The 19,484-nt window shown below is 39.6% G+C and overlaps 1 protein-coding gene across 1 annotated transcript in view; it reads left to right on the top strand.

Annotated features, from left to right (window-relative positions):
* The first annotated feature begins 9,845 nt into the window (after positions 1 to 9,845).
* Positions 9,846 to 19,484, top strand: part of kcnd3 (potassium voltage-gated channel, Shal-related subfamily, member 3) — a 102,415-nt gene continuing 92,776 nt past the window's right edge. Inside the window, exons 1-2 of the mRNA XM_020650068.2 lie at positions 9,846 to 10,200; positions 11,103 to 12,282. Coding sequence (XP_020505724.2) covers positions 11,180 to 12,282 — 1,103 coding nt within the window. The 5' untranslated portion in view covers positions 9,846 to 10,200; positions 11,103 to 11,179. The remainder of the gene's footprint in view (positions 10,201 to 11,102; positions 12,283 to 19,484) is intronic.

Here is a 19,484-nt window from a genome sequence, read left to right as displayed (position 1 = left end):
CTTGTCAAAGTCACACCTCACATTGCCAATCCCGGTGAGTGGCTACAACCTCCATGGCAGAAAGCTGTCTCAACACCAGAGTGCTTTTCTTCCCTCTTTTGTGCTAGTGCGTGTTACATGACCGTGTCTATCTTTGTCTCAGTGGACTGTCTTAAGAGTGTTCCTGCACTCACATGTGTGACAGAGGTTGTGGAGACAGCACTACTTTCGTTTGCTTCCATTATTTTGTTGTGACTTGCAGGTTAATGCCCGGTGGACTGGAGATCAAAGTGAGAAGAGGAAGAAATGACAGAATTCTAAATGTGATAACAGAATGTGTCCACCCTCAGGTCTTTGCCAAGGGTGATTGGAAAGAGTATCACATATAAAGTTAAACCCCAAAGCAATGCATTGTATAGTTAAGAGTCTGAGGAAAAACAATCATCCTATTTCTTTTATCTGTCATCATTCACTCGTCAAAACTCAACTTGCCTGCCCTCTGCTTTGAAGAAATATGAAAGATGGTGACAGCTAGAATATACCTTAATTATTGAATTCTGTTTTGTAGGCCTTGATGTGAAATTTAGTTTTACTGTAAAATCATTTAAATGTATGTTTCTGTTTTGTATTTTGCCCAATAGATTTCCTGGAGCTTTAGTCTACTTTCCTTAGGACTTTATTAATTAAAGGCCAGGAGGCAGCAACTGCTCTACCAGACAGACCTGCCCTGATTAGTGCTGTGCACCCTTATTAACCTTCAATGATTACTTACCATCATCACCATTAGGATGCAGTCGAGAACCAGGTACTTAAGTAATCACACCAAAACATTTCCAACTTCTAATAAGAATTAAAGCAAAGACAACCACCCTTGAAAACAGATTGTTTTAATTAGGCAAAGGAAAAGTGAATAGCTGGTTTGTGATGCTCAGGTCTTAATGACTGCATTGGTAAAAATCAAATGGTTCTGTTCTTGTATTCTTCCCCGTCTAATGAATTTCCCGTTTCAAAAAAAACTGCAAAATGACTCTGTGTGATCCTGGATATTTAACATGTTGGATTGCGTTTTTTGTTGCTTAATTGGATGCACAGGAGCCTCTGGAATGAGAACTGAACGCTCTATTAATCTCAATAAGAAGCATTAGAGATGAGTCATAAAGAATCGAAAAGCAGGGCAGTGGAGAAACACACTTCTGTTTGACCTTGGTCCAACTGGAAGTTTTGTATTGCAGAAAGGAATAAATCATTGAATGCATCCTTGTGTTTGTATTGAAGGTGGTGATGTCATACATAACTTCTTTGATTTTACATCAAACCTCACAGAGAAATCAGCCGATATTACTTGATTGCAGATATATTTTCAACAGACGTACTGAAGAAGTAAGCGTGTCTGCAAAATGCCCCAAAGTTATGTCACACTTGTACTTTGCAATAGTGATGGCATTACTTATTTCGCCCTTCTCATTTTTTAAATGTAGAATTTACAACACGTAACAAACTTAATCAGGATTCTGCAAAAAAAAAAATATTATTCAATATTCAATATTTATTCAATATTTATTGTAAAGGTTTGGTAATGTTTGATTTTCCAGTAAAACTGAATGTTTGACTGTACATCATTAATTTAGCATGTGTAGAGCTGGTTATATTTGGCTCTCTGCACAATAAAATAAACATAAGCACTAAAATTGAATTAACAGCTGAGGCTACAGGTGTTCATTTAACACATGAGCCAAGGTATCACATATAATGTTAATCCCTCCAACTGAGATGGTTAACCAAAGTTTATACAACCATTGCCAAACAAGAGCCACTCTATACAGGCATGACTTACAGTAAAACAAGTAAAGCACAATTAGGGGTCAGTTTACATCTATACATGTTTTTTCTGATAATATCTTTCTTTTGAATATTTGTATAGACATAGTAAACACAAGAAAAGGCAGGGCTCTTACATTGTGCCAGGCCAACTTGAGGGTGTTAAGCTCATAGCCTCTTTTAAATCATTTATATACCTTTTGTTATCTGGCCCCTTCAAAGCCCTCATGTCAATGATCTGTGAAAGGTGTTTAGATTAAAGCTACTAAAAGCCATCCTTTGTTTTTCGTTCCTGGCCTTGTAGAGTAAAGTATGCTGCTGTATGGATGTGTGTGTGTGTGTGTTGCCCTGAAAAGGTTAGACCTGGAGTGTGTGCCTCTGGCTCTGTTTTCAATGCTGACAGTGAGTGATTAAGGAAAAAGTGGGTCTGTTCAATGTAAATGTGGTGGTAGGACTCTGACAGGTAGATGCTACTTACATGCTAAGTGCTGTTCTTTAGGGAAAACACTGAGAAAGAGGTTTGCTTTTTATTTCATTACTGCTCAGGTAGTACTTAAGACATTGTTTGGGTTGTAAACTTGATCCAACTGCATACATTAGGAAAATGATAGATTAATTATATAAAGACACCGTTCTTGCGTAATTGTGTGAGTGAGAAAAACCTTAATAAGAGATGCAGCTCCAATGCAAGCCCTTAGTCATGAACTCATAGTCCTTAATGTTCTTAAATAAGCATAAAACCATATCCATAATCAACTTAAAATCATGTTCCTATTTCATTATAATATACTCATAATGCTCTAATGGGATGCCAAGTAATGGTCTCTGAGCAACACTTCAAAATCAATTAAAACACTCTTCATTTCATAACGTCCGCAGTTACGCAGTCTCCAAAGTTTCAGGCAAATCATGAAAACAAAACAAAAGAGATTACTCTCCCAGAGACATAGTGAAGGAAGAATGATGCTGCGCTCAAGTCTTCTGCTCTGTTTATCAGCAAAAGACGATGCTATAATTAATTTTCCTGCAAGAGGGACACACAAACCTGTTCTGTTTGCAGGTTATTAAACCGTTCAGTTTTGCATGACTTACCTTCCCTGAAGACCAGTTTATCAACGTATCTTGCAGGCAAAACACTAAGACATATTTGCACAATAATTTAAAGGGATACCTCACCAATTTGCATTAAGCTTTGTATCATTAAAAACCTGGTAGTATTATCCCCTGAGATGGGAAATCTTTGTATTTCTAAGTCTGAAAAGGAGCTTCCAGTGACGCAAAATGACGTTTCTTGCGTCACTGAAAGCTGTTGTGGTTAGCGGGGTGAAACTACAACGCTAGTTCCTCATATTTTCGACCACTGAAGCTACAGACCAATCACAGATCAGTGGGTGGGAACTCGCTCCCAGAATCAAAACTTAACGTCCGCCGTATTGCTTGGAAGCTATGCTAACAGGCTCTATGACGAAAGCTGATAATGGTGAAAAACTATAAATATAGTGATGAGACAGCTGCTGCCGACAGGCCGGTCTTGTGTTTCGGCTGCTGCGGCCACTGGCCACCGGGGCTGTGGCTGGCCGTGGCTGGCCACCGGGGCTGCCAGGGCCGCTGCGACACAAGACCGGCCTGTCAGCAGCAACTGTCTCGCGGCTATATTGCTGTATTGTTGGCCGCCGCCGGCCGCTGCCAGCTCAGCAGCTGAGACATAAGGCCTGCCTGTTGGTCGGTGGTGAGGACGAAGAGCCTGGGCCAGCTCGAGCTGGGGCGGACTGGTAGTGTTGGTGCTCTCACTGTTTGCCTATGGACACAGACATAGAGTCTGTTTTCTGCCAGGAATTTCCAAGATCAATTCTGGAAGAAATCTCGGAATCAGTTGAGGAAATGGCCGTATGTGTTGAAGTAAATATGTCTGTAAATGTTTTTATTACTATATTTCTACTGCTATACTGTATATTTTGGAGAAACTGTATCGATCAAATTTTCCTCTGGGATTAATAAAGTATTTCTGATTCTGAACTAGAGGACCTTAGTGGGAGTGGCGTGCGGTGCTGTTCATTCTGGGATATGGTGTCTTTCATCCACATCAGCCAAAAAGACACTTTCTGCCTTTTCTCGGCCAAGAAGGCACCAACGTCAAAATTTATTTCACATTTCTACTACATATATGACCCAATGTCAATACAGATTCATGTTTTAACGTGTGAAGTATCCCTTTAAGATGCCATTGATGGTAAAGGTGTGAAAAATGTATAAGTAGACAATTTACATGGTGCCTCTGAAAGTTATAAGGTGTCCCCCTTATGCAGGTTTCCTATTGTTGTTGCAAAATTTGCAGATTCTGAGGCAATGCTATGGTTTAAATTTTGTTAGCCGTTTGGGGCCCCCTTCTGGCCTGGGGCCCCAAGCAGTTGCCTGCCTTGCCTGTTGACAAGCAGCACCTCTGTATATCATGAACGATCTTTAATGAAACAATACTGTACAGGCTACCTCCTTCACCGAGAATATTACAACATGATGCTGTTACTGTAGGGTATTTCATGTTTACACGGAGCGGAGTGTATGTAAGTACAAGATATTCTGTGAGGATCAGTATATGTGTGGAATATCAATGACCTCTTTACACCTCTGATTGCTCTGCCCCAAGAAACCAAGTGATGAATGAGAAAATTGGGAGTAGGAAATCCGAGGTAGGCTTCAGGGCTTTGTTTCCTGCATCCTTGTCTGAGGGAGAAAATTGTCCTCCAGCCTGTTTGCTCAATGCAAACTCAGACTTACATGTCGATATGAGCCAATGGAATTTAAGTTATATAGTGAGTATATGACATTTCTTACTGTAGCACACTGAACATTTTGTTTTTGTTCTTGATCTGTGAGCTTAAACAATCTAAAAAAATCTGCCACCCTATCGTGGAGCAAAAACTCATCAGTGCTCACTTTCCTGAAATGAGCACAGTGATGTACAGTCAAATGAAAAGTTGATTTGAGGTATCTCCGGAGTCTGATCTGGCAACTGTTATTCTGAACCCTCTTTGAGAGCCAACACAGTTTGGGCATCAGTAGACAAAGCGTGATATTTAACAGGTTTGGCATGAGTGCAGTATCTGCTGTCTTAGTCTCATTGTGTGCTGGAAGAAGGCCAATAGCACATCTATAACCCCCTGTGCCACTAAACAGTACACAGGGCCTGCCAAGTCAGTGTTTGGCACACCAAGGATAAACTCCACCACAGTCAGATACTAAATCCTCAAAGGATGGTTTTAGGTACCTAATGGGGATTAGACAAACTAAGAAGGCAGGTTGTTGAGAATTAATGAATATTGAACTCAAGGAAGCCAGCAAACAAATGTGCAGTGAGTGAAACGTCACAACAAAAGTTGAGTTCACTCAGGTGAAGAAAGTGCAAACAAGGTAAATAAGGGTTATGCATTTAAATAGTGTTGTTGCCGTTTTGGTGCCAGCCTTGAAGGGAAAATTAGCAGTCAGCAGAGACATCAAGGTAAAAGCATGAAAGAGAAGTGAAATAAGGACAGAAATATACATTAACTTGATTAGGTTGGAGGCAAAGAGATGAAAAGTAAAGCCAAACTGAAGTTCCTGGAATGGCCACATGGAGGTGGCTCCAAAGGCGAGTTAATGTTAATACACCTTTATATTCAAATGCTAAATGTTTTAAGTAAATGTAGAAAGACTGATAGAAAAAAAATATTTTGACGGACATTGTCTCTAAAGAACTCTCTCTCTCTCTCTCTTAAAGTGACGGTAACCTAACTCACTGCTCTAACAGCAATACCATACTGCCTTTAACTTTACAGAAAATCCACATGAATTAAATCAAATGACCTTTAGCTGACTTTTAATACATTTTATAACTTAACTTATACAATGAAAGCCCTAAAATAAAGATTAACTTTCAACCCAAAATTACACTGCTTATTTATTTACTTTAACATGTATGTATGTATCCAGAGGAACAGAGAATTTGTGAACTTTGTGATTTAGGAGAAGTGAAGAGTGAATCTCATTTTCTTTTGTATTGTCCCTTTTATGAGGAACTGAGAGTACTTCTTTTTGATTAAATGTTTGCTCGAGACCCTCAAGTGTTTTGGAGTAATGACGATGTCAGGATGGACTGTTTGTTTACTTTCAATGTTTATAAGTTGGCCTCTTTTGTCACTAAAGCCTGGAGGAAACGCCAGGATGGTTTATATTGTTAGTATTGTTTGGCATCTATTTTTGGTTTTTGGTCTGTTTGTGTGTTTATATTGGTGTCTTGTAAGCCCTTGTGGGCTGGGCATGCTAATGCATGCATGACACAATAATAAAATAAAATTCATTCATTCAAATTAATTCATTGTATGAATGTAACTTGGCTCCTACAAGCACAATTCTCAAAACCTTTCTTTTCTATTTAAGCTAAGGAAACTCTTGAAGTCACAATACAGTATGATAATAACTAGTAATAATTAAAGTCATTTGGAAAACTGATTTATTAGGATGTGTAGCACTGCTGGGGATGACTTACCCCTCCAATACTACGACAACTATTTAGCATCCCGTTTTTTCACTGAAACTAGCTTGCTTCACAAGGCACCTCAGGACAGAGGGGATTTATAATTTTAATGTCAGCACAGTGTCTTCAGATAATTACAGAGGGCAGTTGACCATGAAATTCAACCCACCTTGTTATTCAGTGACATTTGAATTATTGGAATCGCTCACAGACTCATCGGTTGAAAAGGCCAGCCACAGTGTGCATGTCTCTGTGTTTACGTGTCTTACAGAACGTGTGTGTGTGTGTTTTTTTGAACTCCTGTTCTTGTGAAAGGCAGTCCAAATTTAAGAAGTGGGGACAATTTTCATACGGTGAGCTCACTCTTGCCATTCTGTAATAAACAAGCATGTTTGTGTGTGTGTGTGTGTGTGTGTGTGTGTGTGTGTGTGTGTGTGTGTGTGTGTGTGTGTGTGTGTGTGTGTGTGTGTGTGTGTGTGTGTGTGTGTGTTCATTTGAATTAGTTGAGCTGCATGTCTAAATAACATTTACAAGCAATTTGTCATTTCTATACTTGCGTTGATTTTTATTGTGAGAAATATGGAGTCTGCAGAAGTATTTGTTTTTCGTATTATTAACATGTATATCAATCTAACCATTTTAAGACAACCACAAGTGTTTGGGCTGTATGGCCTGACCCTATTTATATTCCAGGGGACTATACGGAGGAATAGGATCCCTGTTGACTCAATTAGGGCTGCATATGGTTCTACAAAGCATTGAATAATGTGGGGACAAAGACATTGACTCTTGCTGAGGCTGAATATAAATGACCATGTTTCTTGCCGGAATCGTTCTCCATTCTATTATAAGCTTTGGCATCGATGGCTTGTTCACATACTTCAGGCTTGATTGACATGTTTCAGTTAAACACTGAAAATGTAAAAACTGGATCAACTCCTGTAAATCCATCAGAATATTAACTAACTCTATAGTCAAGTCAAAAACATAGAGAGCAAGCCCATTCAGTATAAATATACTGTCATTTTACAGCATTGTGTGTTTAAAATGTGCTCATTTATGACTAGACATGGGCATTATTGTCACAGAAAAGTATACTTATAGGCTACTTACTTGCTGCTGCTTCACCTACTTCACCATAGTGCAGACCATGATTGCTCAGAGCTTTTCCACAACAGGCCTCTTGTTTTACTTTGCTTTCATGAGTAAACTTACTGGAAGAGATGATAACAAGACTCTGTAGACACCGAGCCCCCCTGAAAAGAATGCAAAGGAAAATATCAAGGGCTGAGAAATACAGTTGCTCACACTACACTTGCTGAAGAGATATGATATTATTGTTATTATTCTTTCCACTTTTTGCAGCTTTCTGTCTGGATCCAGTAGCACAGGCAGAAGACACTGTGTGGGCCGGGGAGACAGATATCAGGTGTGCTGAGTCCATCCAAGACCAATCCTGCTTAATAAGTTTATACCATTACAACTATACCTGCCTGAATGTTGTTCATTCAGACAATGCTTAGACAATGAGAGGTCATTTTAAAGCACAGTGAGACACATTAACAGCAATGCAGGTCGGCCAAATATCCAGATGCATAACAGCATAATTAATTAAGCATATAGATAAAGGTAAGGTAGTGTCTATGAATCTAGAGATCCTCTGAAAACCCAGTGTTCTTCACAGGACTATAGTTCTGAGGTATTGAGGCTTTTTTTTTAAATTAAAAGCAGCAAAAAGAGTTACCAGATCCGACTACAACAGAAACAGAACAGAAAATGTATGTAATTTGGAAATTCTCAATAGTTCTAAGGAAATATTAGTATTAATATGTTTCTTTTTTGCTTTAAATTTGGTCATTTTAACTTGCCAAATACACAAATACTTCAAGTAAGTCTAAAATATTTTCTTCATTTTGATCTAATTCAGTCTGGTCGGGGCTTACTTTTCTGCTCAAGGTCAAAGGTCTCAGGTCAGATTCTGTATTTTTGTAGGCCTTATCAGAGTCAGAGTTCATTTCATCTGTAAGGTATTTGTATAGTTGCATGAAATGTGACCCACCCCCCTTCCCCCTTCACTGTATTTACACAGAAACAGACTTATGCTGAAAAAAAACAATTAAAAAAAATATATCGGCAAAAGAGAGGTTATCAAGAGATTAAATCAAGATTATCAGTAGATAATGAAATTGCTTTTTTCTGCCTGCAACTGCTTGTCTATTTCTCTTTTATTTGCCAGTTTTCGCTCTCTTTTGGTACGTCAGATCAACTACATTTTTGATCCAATAATGTATCCTGTTGTTTGGATCAATTCTACATGTGTGAGTTAAATAGGTTTTTAAACTTGTTTATTTGAGATCAGGTTTTTGGATCGTTTACATCCGTTGAAGATCATTATTTTTGTTGCCTCTGTCATCACCAATGAGGGGGGGATGGTGCCCTGTTTATGGCACCCAACCAGCTGTTTTTAGTAAAAAGGTTAAAAAAAAAAAAGTACACTGCCTTTACTGTACGTGCTCCTCTGACTCATTGTACTTCTCAGTTGTCCAGTCGCAACAACGACATTCACTGTTTCAAGTTGGAATGCAGCAACAACCATTTTTTCGTGAATGATGTTTAATTTTCAAAATCAAGTAGCACAGAGCTCTTTTGTGGAATGCTCATCAAGTAAACATCGTTATCAGTGTTAATATATTCACCTGACATGTGTTAAAGTTAAAATGTTGCTTCCTTTTTACAGCAAATAGATGCATTAAACTAGAATGTGAAACTACTTAAAATAAAAGATAGCTTATATGAACAATACAACAAAACATATAATGTTTTCCGTTAATTATTGACCCTGTTTCCAAGCTGTCTGCCATTTTCGCTGGCCATAAAACATCACAACTCAGCAACACTTCTGTAATCTAAATTTCCCACCCGTAAATATGATTTTAGGAGGGCTGTTCATGTGCCCAAAAAAGGTAAATGCAATATTTTGGGGGAGTAGGAAGGCAGCATAAAAATTGTCACCATGCAACAGATGAACACAGTAAGTTACAGTTGGGTTTACACAAGCTGAGTGTTTAGCCATTAAAAGGACATCTTCCCTACGTGAAGTACCAAAGCAGAGAGCGTCAAGATGGGACCTTAATCAATACTTTGTGTTTTTTCGGTAGGGCCGACTGCCGGAGCCCTTTAAGTCTTAGCTACGCCCCTGCTGGGACTAATTCTGTATCCTAACTCAGCTGGCAGCAGTTGCCTCTGATATGGAGAAATTCTATCAGTTCGTCATAGAAGAAAATACTGTATGAATGGCAGGTTGCTTATACATTTTTAGTCAGAGGGAAAGAGACACTTTTGTCAATGAAATCTGAGCGAGGATGGAGGGTTGAAGCGTTTTTTTTTTCTCAGAGTGAGTAACCCAGTTTCTTCGCATCATTGTAAGCTCTGAACGAGGTTTTGCTCTGCCCAAATGCAGTTTTCGCTCTGCGTAGAAAGAGTAGAGAGAGAGAGAGAGAGAGAGAGAGAGAGAGAGGGAAAAGGGAGAGAGCGCTCCTCCTCCCTCCTCTTCCGTCTCTTCCCACCACTCATCCCGAAAAGCCAACGTAAGTCGGTGTTCACGCGCGGAGTCCTCTCATCGTTTCTCCCTCGCGCACAATGGAAACTGAATTAAAACAGCTGTGGTACGTCCTTCTCCGGTACTTTTCCGCCCTCACTCCAGCTGAAGCGTTCGTCTAATGTGGTTGTCCTCTTCGGTTTTATAACTTATTTCCTGTAACCCCCCCCACACACACCCCCCACCCCCAAAACCTCCAGATACGCTTTGAGAAATAACCAAACCTACGACTATCAGCCTAACTAAACTGCTCTAGGAGGAGGTCGTGTTTCTTTGGATGGAGAATTTTGCATCGGTGAGTAACTGACGACGACTGTAAAAAAGAAGAAAAAAATGATAGCCTTGTATTTTAGTTATCAACCTGTTAGTCGAATTGTAGACTATCGCTTATTCGCTTCTTCCTTGTTGGACACGAGTCCCCTTATTTGTCAGCTAGATTTGTCAAAAATTCTTGGAACATGCAACTAAATGGTAATATATTTGTTTCTAATACCCTGAACTTCCTGACCATTACCTCACATTTGACTAAATACTGTAAAGGTGCATCTTCTGTTTTGTAGTTTGAACTCAACAGGTTTTCGGTGCCTTGCTATCGCTCTCTGTCTATATCAGGCTATAGCCTCCTGGATGTGCATGTTTATAGGAAAGAGTTCAACACTTAAACTATCATTATGTCATATTTTATGATGCAGTTCATTTGCTTGCTTGCCTTCAGTTCAACTGTGGGATACACTGAAGAGTGGCTCAGAGAAGGATGCTTCTGTTCTGACCTGTAACTCAATAGTGGGGATGTGAGAAATACAGCCTTAAAGTAATTATAGGGAAGATGATGCTTAGTGGAAGTTGCAGTATGTTCCTGTAATCACATTAAAGCTCACAATCTCATCAGAAATCTAATACCCTTTATTATGCACTGCGAAGCTTTCTCACATTTAAGTGGGATTTTAAATGGATTTTCCACTGATACTTTCTGCTTTCACAGCAAGACTGCCTTGTTAGGGTATGAGTTTTGATCTTCATTGTTACAACATTTCTTTTTTTAATAGCCTAACTAATTTCTAATTATATTAACCGTTTTATGAAACGAGTCTTATCTTTTCTTTTTGAGTTCTCTTCCTCAGTAGAATAAAAATCCCATCACCTCTGTCCTTTCCTTGTCGTTACAAACCCTCTCACTCCTCACTTTCTCCCCTGTAGATGGTGAATGAGTTGAAGTCAAGCTGGTTGTGAAGGTGCTGGACTTGTTCCCCCCTAAGCCCCAAGCCGGACACAGCATGGCGGCGGGAGTAGCGGCATGGCTTCCCTTTGCCCGGGCGGCAGCAATCGGCTGGATGCCTGTGGCCAACTTGCCTATGCCAGTGGCGCCAATTGAGAAAAGCAAGCGTCAGGATGAGCTAATCATTCTCAACGTCAGTGGACGGCGATTCCAGACCTGGAAGAACACCTTGGACCGATATCCTGACACCCTGCTGGGGAGCTCAGAGAAGGAGTTCTTCTACAATGAGGAGACCAAAGAGTACTTCTTTGATAGGGACCCTGACATGTTTCGCAGCGTCCTTAACTTCTACCGGACGGGAAAGCTCCACTACCCACGCGCTGAGTGCATATCCTCCTATGATGAGGAGCTGGCTTTCTTCGGCATCATCCCCGAGATCATCGGCGACTGCTGTTACGAAGAGTACAAGGATCGGAAGAGAGAGAATGCAGAGCGCCTCATGGATGACCAGGAGGACAACAAAGACGCTAAGCTGCCCAACATGACCTTAAGGGAGACCATGTGGCGGGCCTTTGAGAACCCGCACACTTCCACCATGGCCCTCGTCTTCTATTATGTCACTGGTTTCTTCATTGCTGTCTCTGTTATAACCAACGTGGTAGAGACGGTGCCCTGTGGCTCATCACCCAATATGAAGGAAGTGCCATGTGGTGAGCGCTACACTGTGGCCTTTTTCTGCATGGACACGGCTTGCGTCATGATCTTCACCGTGGAGTACCTGATGCGTTTGTTTGCTGCCCCAAGCCGCTATCGCTTCATGAGGTCGGTCATGAGCATCATTGATGTTGTGGCCATCTTGCCCTACTACATCGGCCTTGTGATGACTGACAATGAGGATGTGAGCGGCGCTTTTGTGACACTTCGAGTTTTCCGCGTGTTCCGTATCTTTAAGTTCTCCCGTCACTCGCAGGGCCTGCGCATCCTGGGCTACACGCTGAAGAGCTGTGCCTCGGAGCTGGGCTTCCTGCTCTTCTCCCTTACTATGGCCATAATTATCTTTGCTACTGTCATGTTCTACGCAGAGAAGGGTTCAAGCTCCAGCAAATTCACCAGCATCCCAGCCTCCTTCTGGTACACCATCGTTACTATGACAACACTCGGGTAAGAACAGAGCAGACACCTCTTTTATCTGGATGCAATGCTGTGTATGTCAGTGTGGGTGAATGTGTAAGTGCACACATGCGTCCAGCTGTTTGCTCGGCTTTTTGCGAGTGACTGTTTGGTTATGATTTGAAATATGTTGTTTGACTCCGAGGCCTGAGAAACCCTCAACTGCTCACAGATCTTTGCCATACCTTTTTTCCAAGAGGTGCTTCATAAACCTTCAGGAATATTGTGAGAATTTGGAGAAAGTGCACATTTCAGTCGCCTGCGTGCGCTCACTGTGTTGTCTGTATTTTTCTGGGGCACAAGCAGCCAACAAGATATTCTCTCTCACTAATGGCTGGGCTGTTCTTTGCCCTTTATACATCACCAATCAAAAGGAAAGAAAGAGAGAGAGAGAGGGAATTGTATGAGCTCGTCGAGAAAAAGGGGACAATTGAAAGCACCTGAGTGAAACAAAAGCATTAGATAGGAAATGGAGAAACAAAGAATATATTATAGCTTTCCAACTTGCCCTGTGGATAGAGGGGATGTTTTCTTTTCTGTTCAGTAGGAACCAAACAGTGACTTTGCATTTTGAGAGCTGTTTCTCCTCCTCCTCCTCCTTCACTAACTCCTCATGAGTAACACTAGTTTCTGGCTTTGAAAACTGAGTGCCTCTTGTAACAAAGGCTCTGACGCTGAATGTCAAAAAGCTCTCAATTTTCAGAGAAGAATAGGTCGTTTGCTTTTTTCTTTGATTTGGGAAAAATGTGGATTCTGCTTTAAAAAATTTCACCTGGGATCAATGATCTATCTATCTATCTATCTATCTATCTATCTATACAGTATGTTATTAACATACACTTTTTAGAGACCAACATGAATTCATAGTTAGTCCTAATGCCAATTCAACCTATAGCCCCGGGCTGTTATTTTTTTTACTTTATTAGGTCATGGAGTGGCGTAGATTGAGTTTTACAAGAAGAACGTCAACCTGTTTTTCATCATTTTTATTGTCATCATATATTTCTAGGAGTCATTTTATGGTTGTGAGGGGATCCACAAATGCATCATTCATTTTCTCTGATGGTTATGTGTTTTCATGAACGTCCCCGCTTGTGGATGTGTGAGTCAGACTGTGAGGCTGACAAATTGCAGCTTCCTGCTAAATGTCAGAGTCATGGAGGCCATAAATGGCTTGAGCTCATTGCCGTGACACACTTGGCACCTTGTCATCGTGTTTCGCCATTCACAACCTGCAGAAAGATTCTGGTGTTAAGCAGATGTTTGATTCCAGATCAGCTGTTTGGTCTGTGGACAGATGAACAGCCAATAAATTATGGAGGGGGGAGCAAATCTGTCTGTTAATTCTGTGAACAAGCAGCAGTATGTTTTGCTTCCCGGTATAGTGTCTTCCCACTGGAGTGAGACCTGACATGCTTAACAGGCCTCCTGTTGCTTTTACAGTAGAGACGACAGTGTGGAAGAGGACGATGATCCGTGTGCTTTTGTGTCTAGAGTATACGTGTGAATGTCGGCGCATTAAGTAGGGTGTAGTTGTTGAGCTTGGCCTCATCAATAAAGCAGGGGCCAGAAGTGGGTGTCAGAGTGACTAATGATGTGGCCCACTGCATCTGCTGACTAATGTAAACCTGCCTGACATTCTGCTCTCTGTGTACGTCATGAACACACACAAACTAATCATACACAAGCTTAAAGCTGAAAATACTTGGCTTGTGCATGTCTTAACACCTAAAGAAAAAGATTTAGTGCACTTTCGTCCATGTTAGGAGATCTTGTATGTGGATTCACCTTGCAGTTGTAGCTCAATGCTTTACTGACTAACAGAGAAATCTGTGAAAAAGCATCTTGACTTTCTGCAATACAGCAATTTATATTCATCGGACTAAATAAGATAAAAGCCAGGTCCCTCTGATGATGTTTTCCCTGACTTCTTGTCTTCCTGTCTAGGTGTCTCAGGGCTAAGTATTGTGCTGTCAAGAGTCTGTACTGCTTTGTCCTCCTCTTGGAGGTACTAGTATCATCTACACATTCATGTTTAATTTACTGGGTCCTTGTGATCTTAAGCCTTGGTGCCTGTGTTGCACTGGGAAAAATGTTAGTGTGTTTATGATTGTTTTTTTTTTTGTCAATACGTTAGGTAATGGTATGCCAGACTGTTTTTTCATTCACACACCTGTTTTCATGAGCACTGAATAGTTGCCTGTGTCCTTTCAATGCCACATCTTTGTTTTTTTTGCCGCTTTTAAGTGTTTTGTTTATCTGAAAATAATCCAACCTCAATCAAATCTATAATCCTCTGGCAACAATAGGCTACGAAATAGCAGGTGAATATCTTTTTGAAGTGCAGCTCTCCATGCTCCTGCTAGAAATGGAAGTTTCTATTTGACAGTATGTCTGAAGGAAAGTGGGATGAAGTATTGGCTGAGAGTAGAGGGAGTGAAAGAAGCATATCGGATTTTTTTTTTCTTTCCTGTTATATCAAAGAGAAGTTTGCAGGTATACAAAGTTGAAGAGTAAAGCAGGTGTTGGAACATAATACAAAGGAGTCTAAATCCTTGATTCTCAAAAGTCAACCTTTCAGGCTGGGCTGGACAAAGAGATGTTTAACTAGCCATGCAAGTTAGAAGCCACCAGCCAACACTGCCATCCTCAGAGCCTGGTGCTCACTCTCTGGTCGAGCTAAACAGCTTAGCTCAAATCCTGCAAATGAGGGCCAGGAAGCTGTGCAGGCACACAGTGGTGAGGCTTTAGCTAAACAAAACGAATTTAGGCAATAGGACCTTTGAGGGATTTGGTTCCCTAGGTTGTTAAACAAATTGATTTTGACCTCTGAGTTATAATAACTGTGAGCAATTCTCATATTATGCGAACATGTATGACACAGAGAGTGTGTTTGTGAGAGAGAGAGAGGATGACTGTTAAATCTCATAACTGATAGATATGTTCTCAGTACTTTGTGTCCTTATTCATTTTTTTTAACAGTTATTGATTAAGAGACACTTCTGATCCCTGTTTAGCAGTTATTTAAGTTTGTAAACATTTCCAAATAAGACTCTTTGTCTTTGTCTTTGTTTTCTTACATCTATTAATCATGCCTTGTTTAGAAAATGTTTGACTTTATGATTGGCACAGGGACTAAGTCATGTAGTGGCTTAATTTGTAATCATTATCAAAGTATTAGATATTATAGTTAAATCTGTTGAATCAAAGCACACACCAGAAACTGGTTTGGACTCTTTCTGGAACAAATTGTTTAAAAGGAAATTTGTTTCAGAAAGATTCCAAACCAGTTTCTTCTCAGAACATTATTGTCACTTATGAGTCTTGCACTTAGTCCTTATATTAAAGCTTGGCTTTAAACAGTTTGATAGCATGGCTTAGTTGTTTGAGCAGTGAATATCACCTAGCTCTTTTCTCAAAATGCACTGTATTACATAAAAACAAAACATGTCACCTGTTTTCAGTGCATCTCATCTTTGTAGACCCATCATGTTGTGTTTTGTGCATAGAGCTAGATTGTTAAGTGATGTTTCATCATTAGCATTGCCATGCCTGACTATGATTAATATCCGTATCAAAGACAGTCTCCTTTTGATCACTGCTCCTCTGAGATCAATGCGCCGCTCTCCGTCTCCCAGACAACCACAGGACCTTTCACGTATACTGATGTTTGCTGTGGTGCAGAGGTTATGTGTGCACATGAGTGGTATATGTGGAGGTTGTCTGCACTTGTTTGGGGAGCATGTGTGTGTGAAGCTTTGTTTGTATGCGTGTTTGTCTTTAAAGTATGCATGATTGTCCCTCCAACCTCTTTCACAACCCATTGTCACTGACCTCTGATTAATAGATAATTTATTTCAGAGCCAATAGCTTGTGAAAAACGATGATCAATGCAGATGAGCAACTATTGATTTTGGGCAGTAGTGAGAAATGTGGCAGCCATTATTAGTGTTACTAATTGGAAAGGGTTAGGAGAGTATGGCTGAATGATGGCACCTCAATGTGATGTCACCAGCCTGTTCTCTTGGATTTATGAGAGCGGTTAAGGGAGTAATTTGTCCGTAGTGATTTTTAGGTCCAGGTCTAGTCATAACCTTTTCCGTTTTAAGGTCAGCAGTAGCAGCGAGCCGACCTGCACCTATATCAATTCGGACTTAGTTGGAGTTTGCATAATGAGAGGAGATAATACTGAGAGCATGATATGCATGCAGTCACAGTCCCCAAAAGCTAAAACCTGTAGTGAAAGAGCAGGAATGCAGCTTGAAGTTGGTTAACTTTCTAGGTGTAGTATTTTATAACTGCTGGCGAAAGAGAGACACAGAAAAGCAATTTTAGGTTTTAAGTTTTCACACTAAGTATCATATCTCCCAAGACAGAAAAGTCTACATGCAGAGGATGTGTTTTCTGACTAAATGGTTTCTGCATGGTCTGACCCTGATCCTAAAAACCAGTAAAGAAATGTTGTTGAATGTATTTAACCTTGAAGATGTTTAAGTTAACTGTTTAAGAGCTGAAATGACTGAAAACTGTCATTCACAAATATGCCTTTAAATTCTGGTAGAAATACGCTGTACTTACAGAAACCTATTCTTTGCTTTCAAATTACAAACACATATAATTTTTTTTGTCAAAAATGTTAATAATTGTATTAACATAGGGTATATTTGATTAATGCCTTATTAATATGTGATGAGACTGGAGGAATTATTGAACAGGTTGGCAGCGCTGGTTGTGGTGGCTGGTCCACTTTTAACTGTTGTTATTTCCTCTTTTCCTTCTGCTTCTGGTTGCTGTTGGAGCATATAAGGTAGATGGAGATCCATCTAGAAACATAAAAACACCCATGAACGTAACTATCAAGTACACATTACCTGTTAATTCACTTCATCCAAACTCTTGTTTATTTGCTTGATAGGTTGGAAAAACTACATATTGTACACTTGTACAGGACTTGTATGAATAGTACTTTAAAAATGAAAAAACATACATCATCCAATAGTGTGTATAACAAAAGTATATAATGCTTAATTCAACACATACTCTGCCATTCTCCCATTGGCTTTCCTCATAGGAGAGTTGATAGTATTCCTGGCTGTCTACAGGAATCATGTCTCCGTGAGGCTGATAAGCATTTTGTGCCATTTGGTACATCTCAATGCCTTTTGCTTCTGGTTGCTGTTGGACCAAATAAGGTAGATGGAGATCCATCTAGAAACATAAAATCACCCATGAATGTAACTGTCAAGTAAACATTACCTGTTAATTCACTTCAACCAAACTCTGGTTTATTGTTTGATTGGGTGAAAAAACGACATATTGTACACATGTACAGGACTTGTGTGAATAGTACTTTAAAAATGTGACAGCTGAGGCTCAGTTGGTAGAGACGTCACCTCTCAACCGGAAAGTTTAGGGTTCGATTCCCAGCTGAGCAACCTGTCTGATGTGTCCTTGGGCAAGACACTTAACCCTGCATTGCTACTGCTGCTTTGGTGGCATTGTATGAATAGATTAGTGTTGTACTTACTCTCTGATGTATGTCACTTTTTCTAAGTGAATTGTAACATTGTAAAAACGAAAAAACATACATCATCCAATAGTGTGTAAAACAAAAGTATATAATGCCTAATTCAACACATACTCTGCCATTCTCCCATTGGCTTTCCTCATAGGAGAGTTGATAGTATTCCTGGCTGTCTACAGGAATCAAGTCTCCGTGAGGCTGATAAGCATTTTGTGCCAGTTGGTACATCTCTATGCCTTCTGCTTCTGGTTGCTGTTGGAGCATATAAGGTAGATGGAGATCCATCTAGAAACATAAAATCACCCATGAATGTAACTGTCAAGTAAGTTGTTGTAAGTTGTTTGATTGTGTGAAAAAACAACATATTGTACACATGTAGGCTACAGGACAAAATCAGCAGAAAGATATGTTTTTCAAACCGAATGTTCCTCACAGGAGCCTTAATATAGTTCAAATTAGCATTTACAAATGGATAAATATTTTTACCAACCGACACTAATCCTCCTGGGAAAATTCAGGTTATTTGTGTTTGCTGTTTTTCTTCTTTCTTCTCAACTACGAAACATTAAAATAAAGACTTACCACCAAACATGTTGGGTTATGAAAAGTGTCCATCTTCATTTTTTTTTAACTTCTGGCACTGTTAGGTTCAATGCAAATTTCTTTCTCAACATCTCAGTATGATCCTCACTGTTGCTACTACTGAAATGACTGCTTCTCCTCTCACTGTTTATCTAAGTTTCTGTCCTTATGAGGTGGCGTGTTCTAAATTCTAGTTCTAAGCTTACATTGTGATGTCAGCCGTTACCGAGGTTACATCACAAATTTTCTAGTTTATAATGCTGAGCTCAATCTTATTTAAATCAATTAAATCTGATACATTTTATGCAAGAGTTGCAAATGATAGTGTTGTATTAAAATTATTATTATTATTATTATTATTATTGAATTACAAACAGAAATATCAATTGTCTTGATTTTAAAAGGACTGTTCTTCTTACTGGATGATACTCTCCATCAGTAACTCTTTATTATAAAGAGGCGGATTTAAAATCAAATGTTTTTCTGTCTTGATTTAGCTTTATATGCAAGCTTTATATTCAGCTATGTTTAATCACTGTCTCAGCTCAATGCTAGCTTTAGCTTGCTACCATATTGTTAGCAAGAGTCCTGAATGTTTACAGCCAAAAGCATTAAGTGATAATGAAGGGATTCAGACACCCCAACATCTATGGTTATGGCTGCCAACCTATAGTTACATTTTGTACCTCTTCATATCTCTCTCCCCTTCTTTCCCATCCATTTGTCTAATTTGAGCTTAAAAATTGATTTTAGTAATTCATTTCACAGATGAATAAAATACAAAGAATTTTAAGGAACTTTAAAAGCTTTTATGTGGCTGTGTTAAAAATGTGAATATGATTTATATTAAAACCACACACATGACATATAAAAGGTAATACAAACATAAAAAACTACCAGAACATGGTTGTGCCTTTTGATTTGATCTCATCAGGAATAAATCAATCTATCTACATTGTTACAGTTACTGTAGGGTATATATATCCAGTAGACTGTAGTTCAAATGAAACTGGTCATGGTGAGCTCTGTGGATTAGCATGTGAGCAGGATATTGTTTTCACAAATTAAAACTGGTGATGGATTTTCT

The sequence above is a fragment of the Labrus bergylta genome, chromosome 12, assembly GCF_963930695.1.
Source record: "Labrus bergylta chromosome 12, fLabBer1.1, whole genome shotgun sequence".
NCBI classification, from domain to species: domain Eukaryota; kingdom Metazoa; phylum Chordata; class Actinopteri; order Labriformes; family Labridae; genus Labrus; species Labrus bergylta.
Note: the sequence above shows the minus strand (reverse complement) of the source record. Positions and strands in the feature narration are given on the sequence as shown.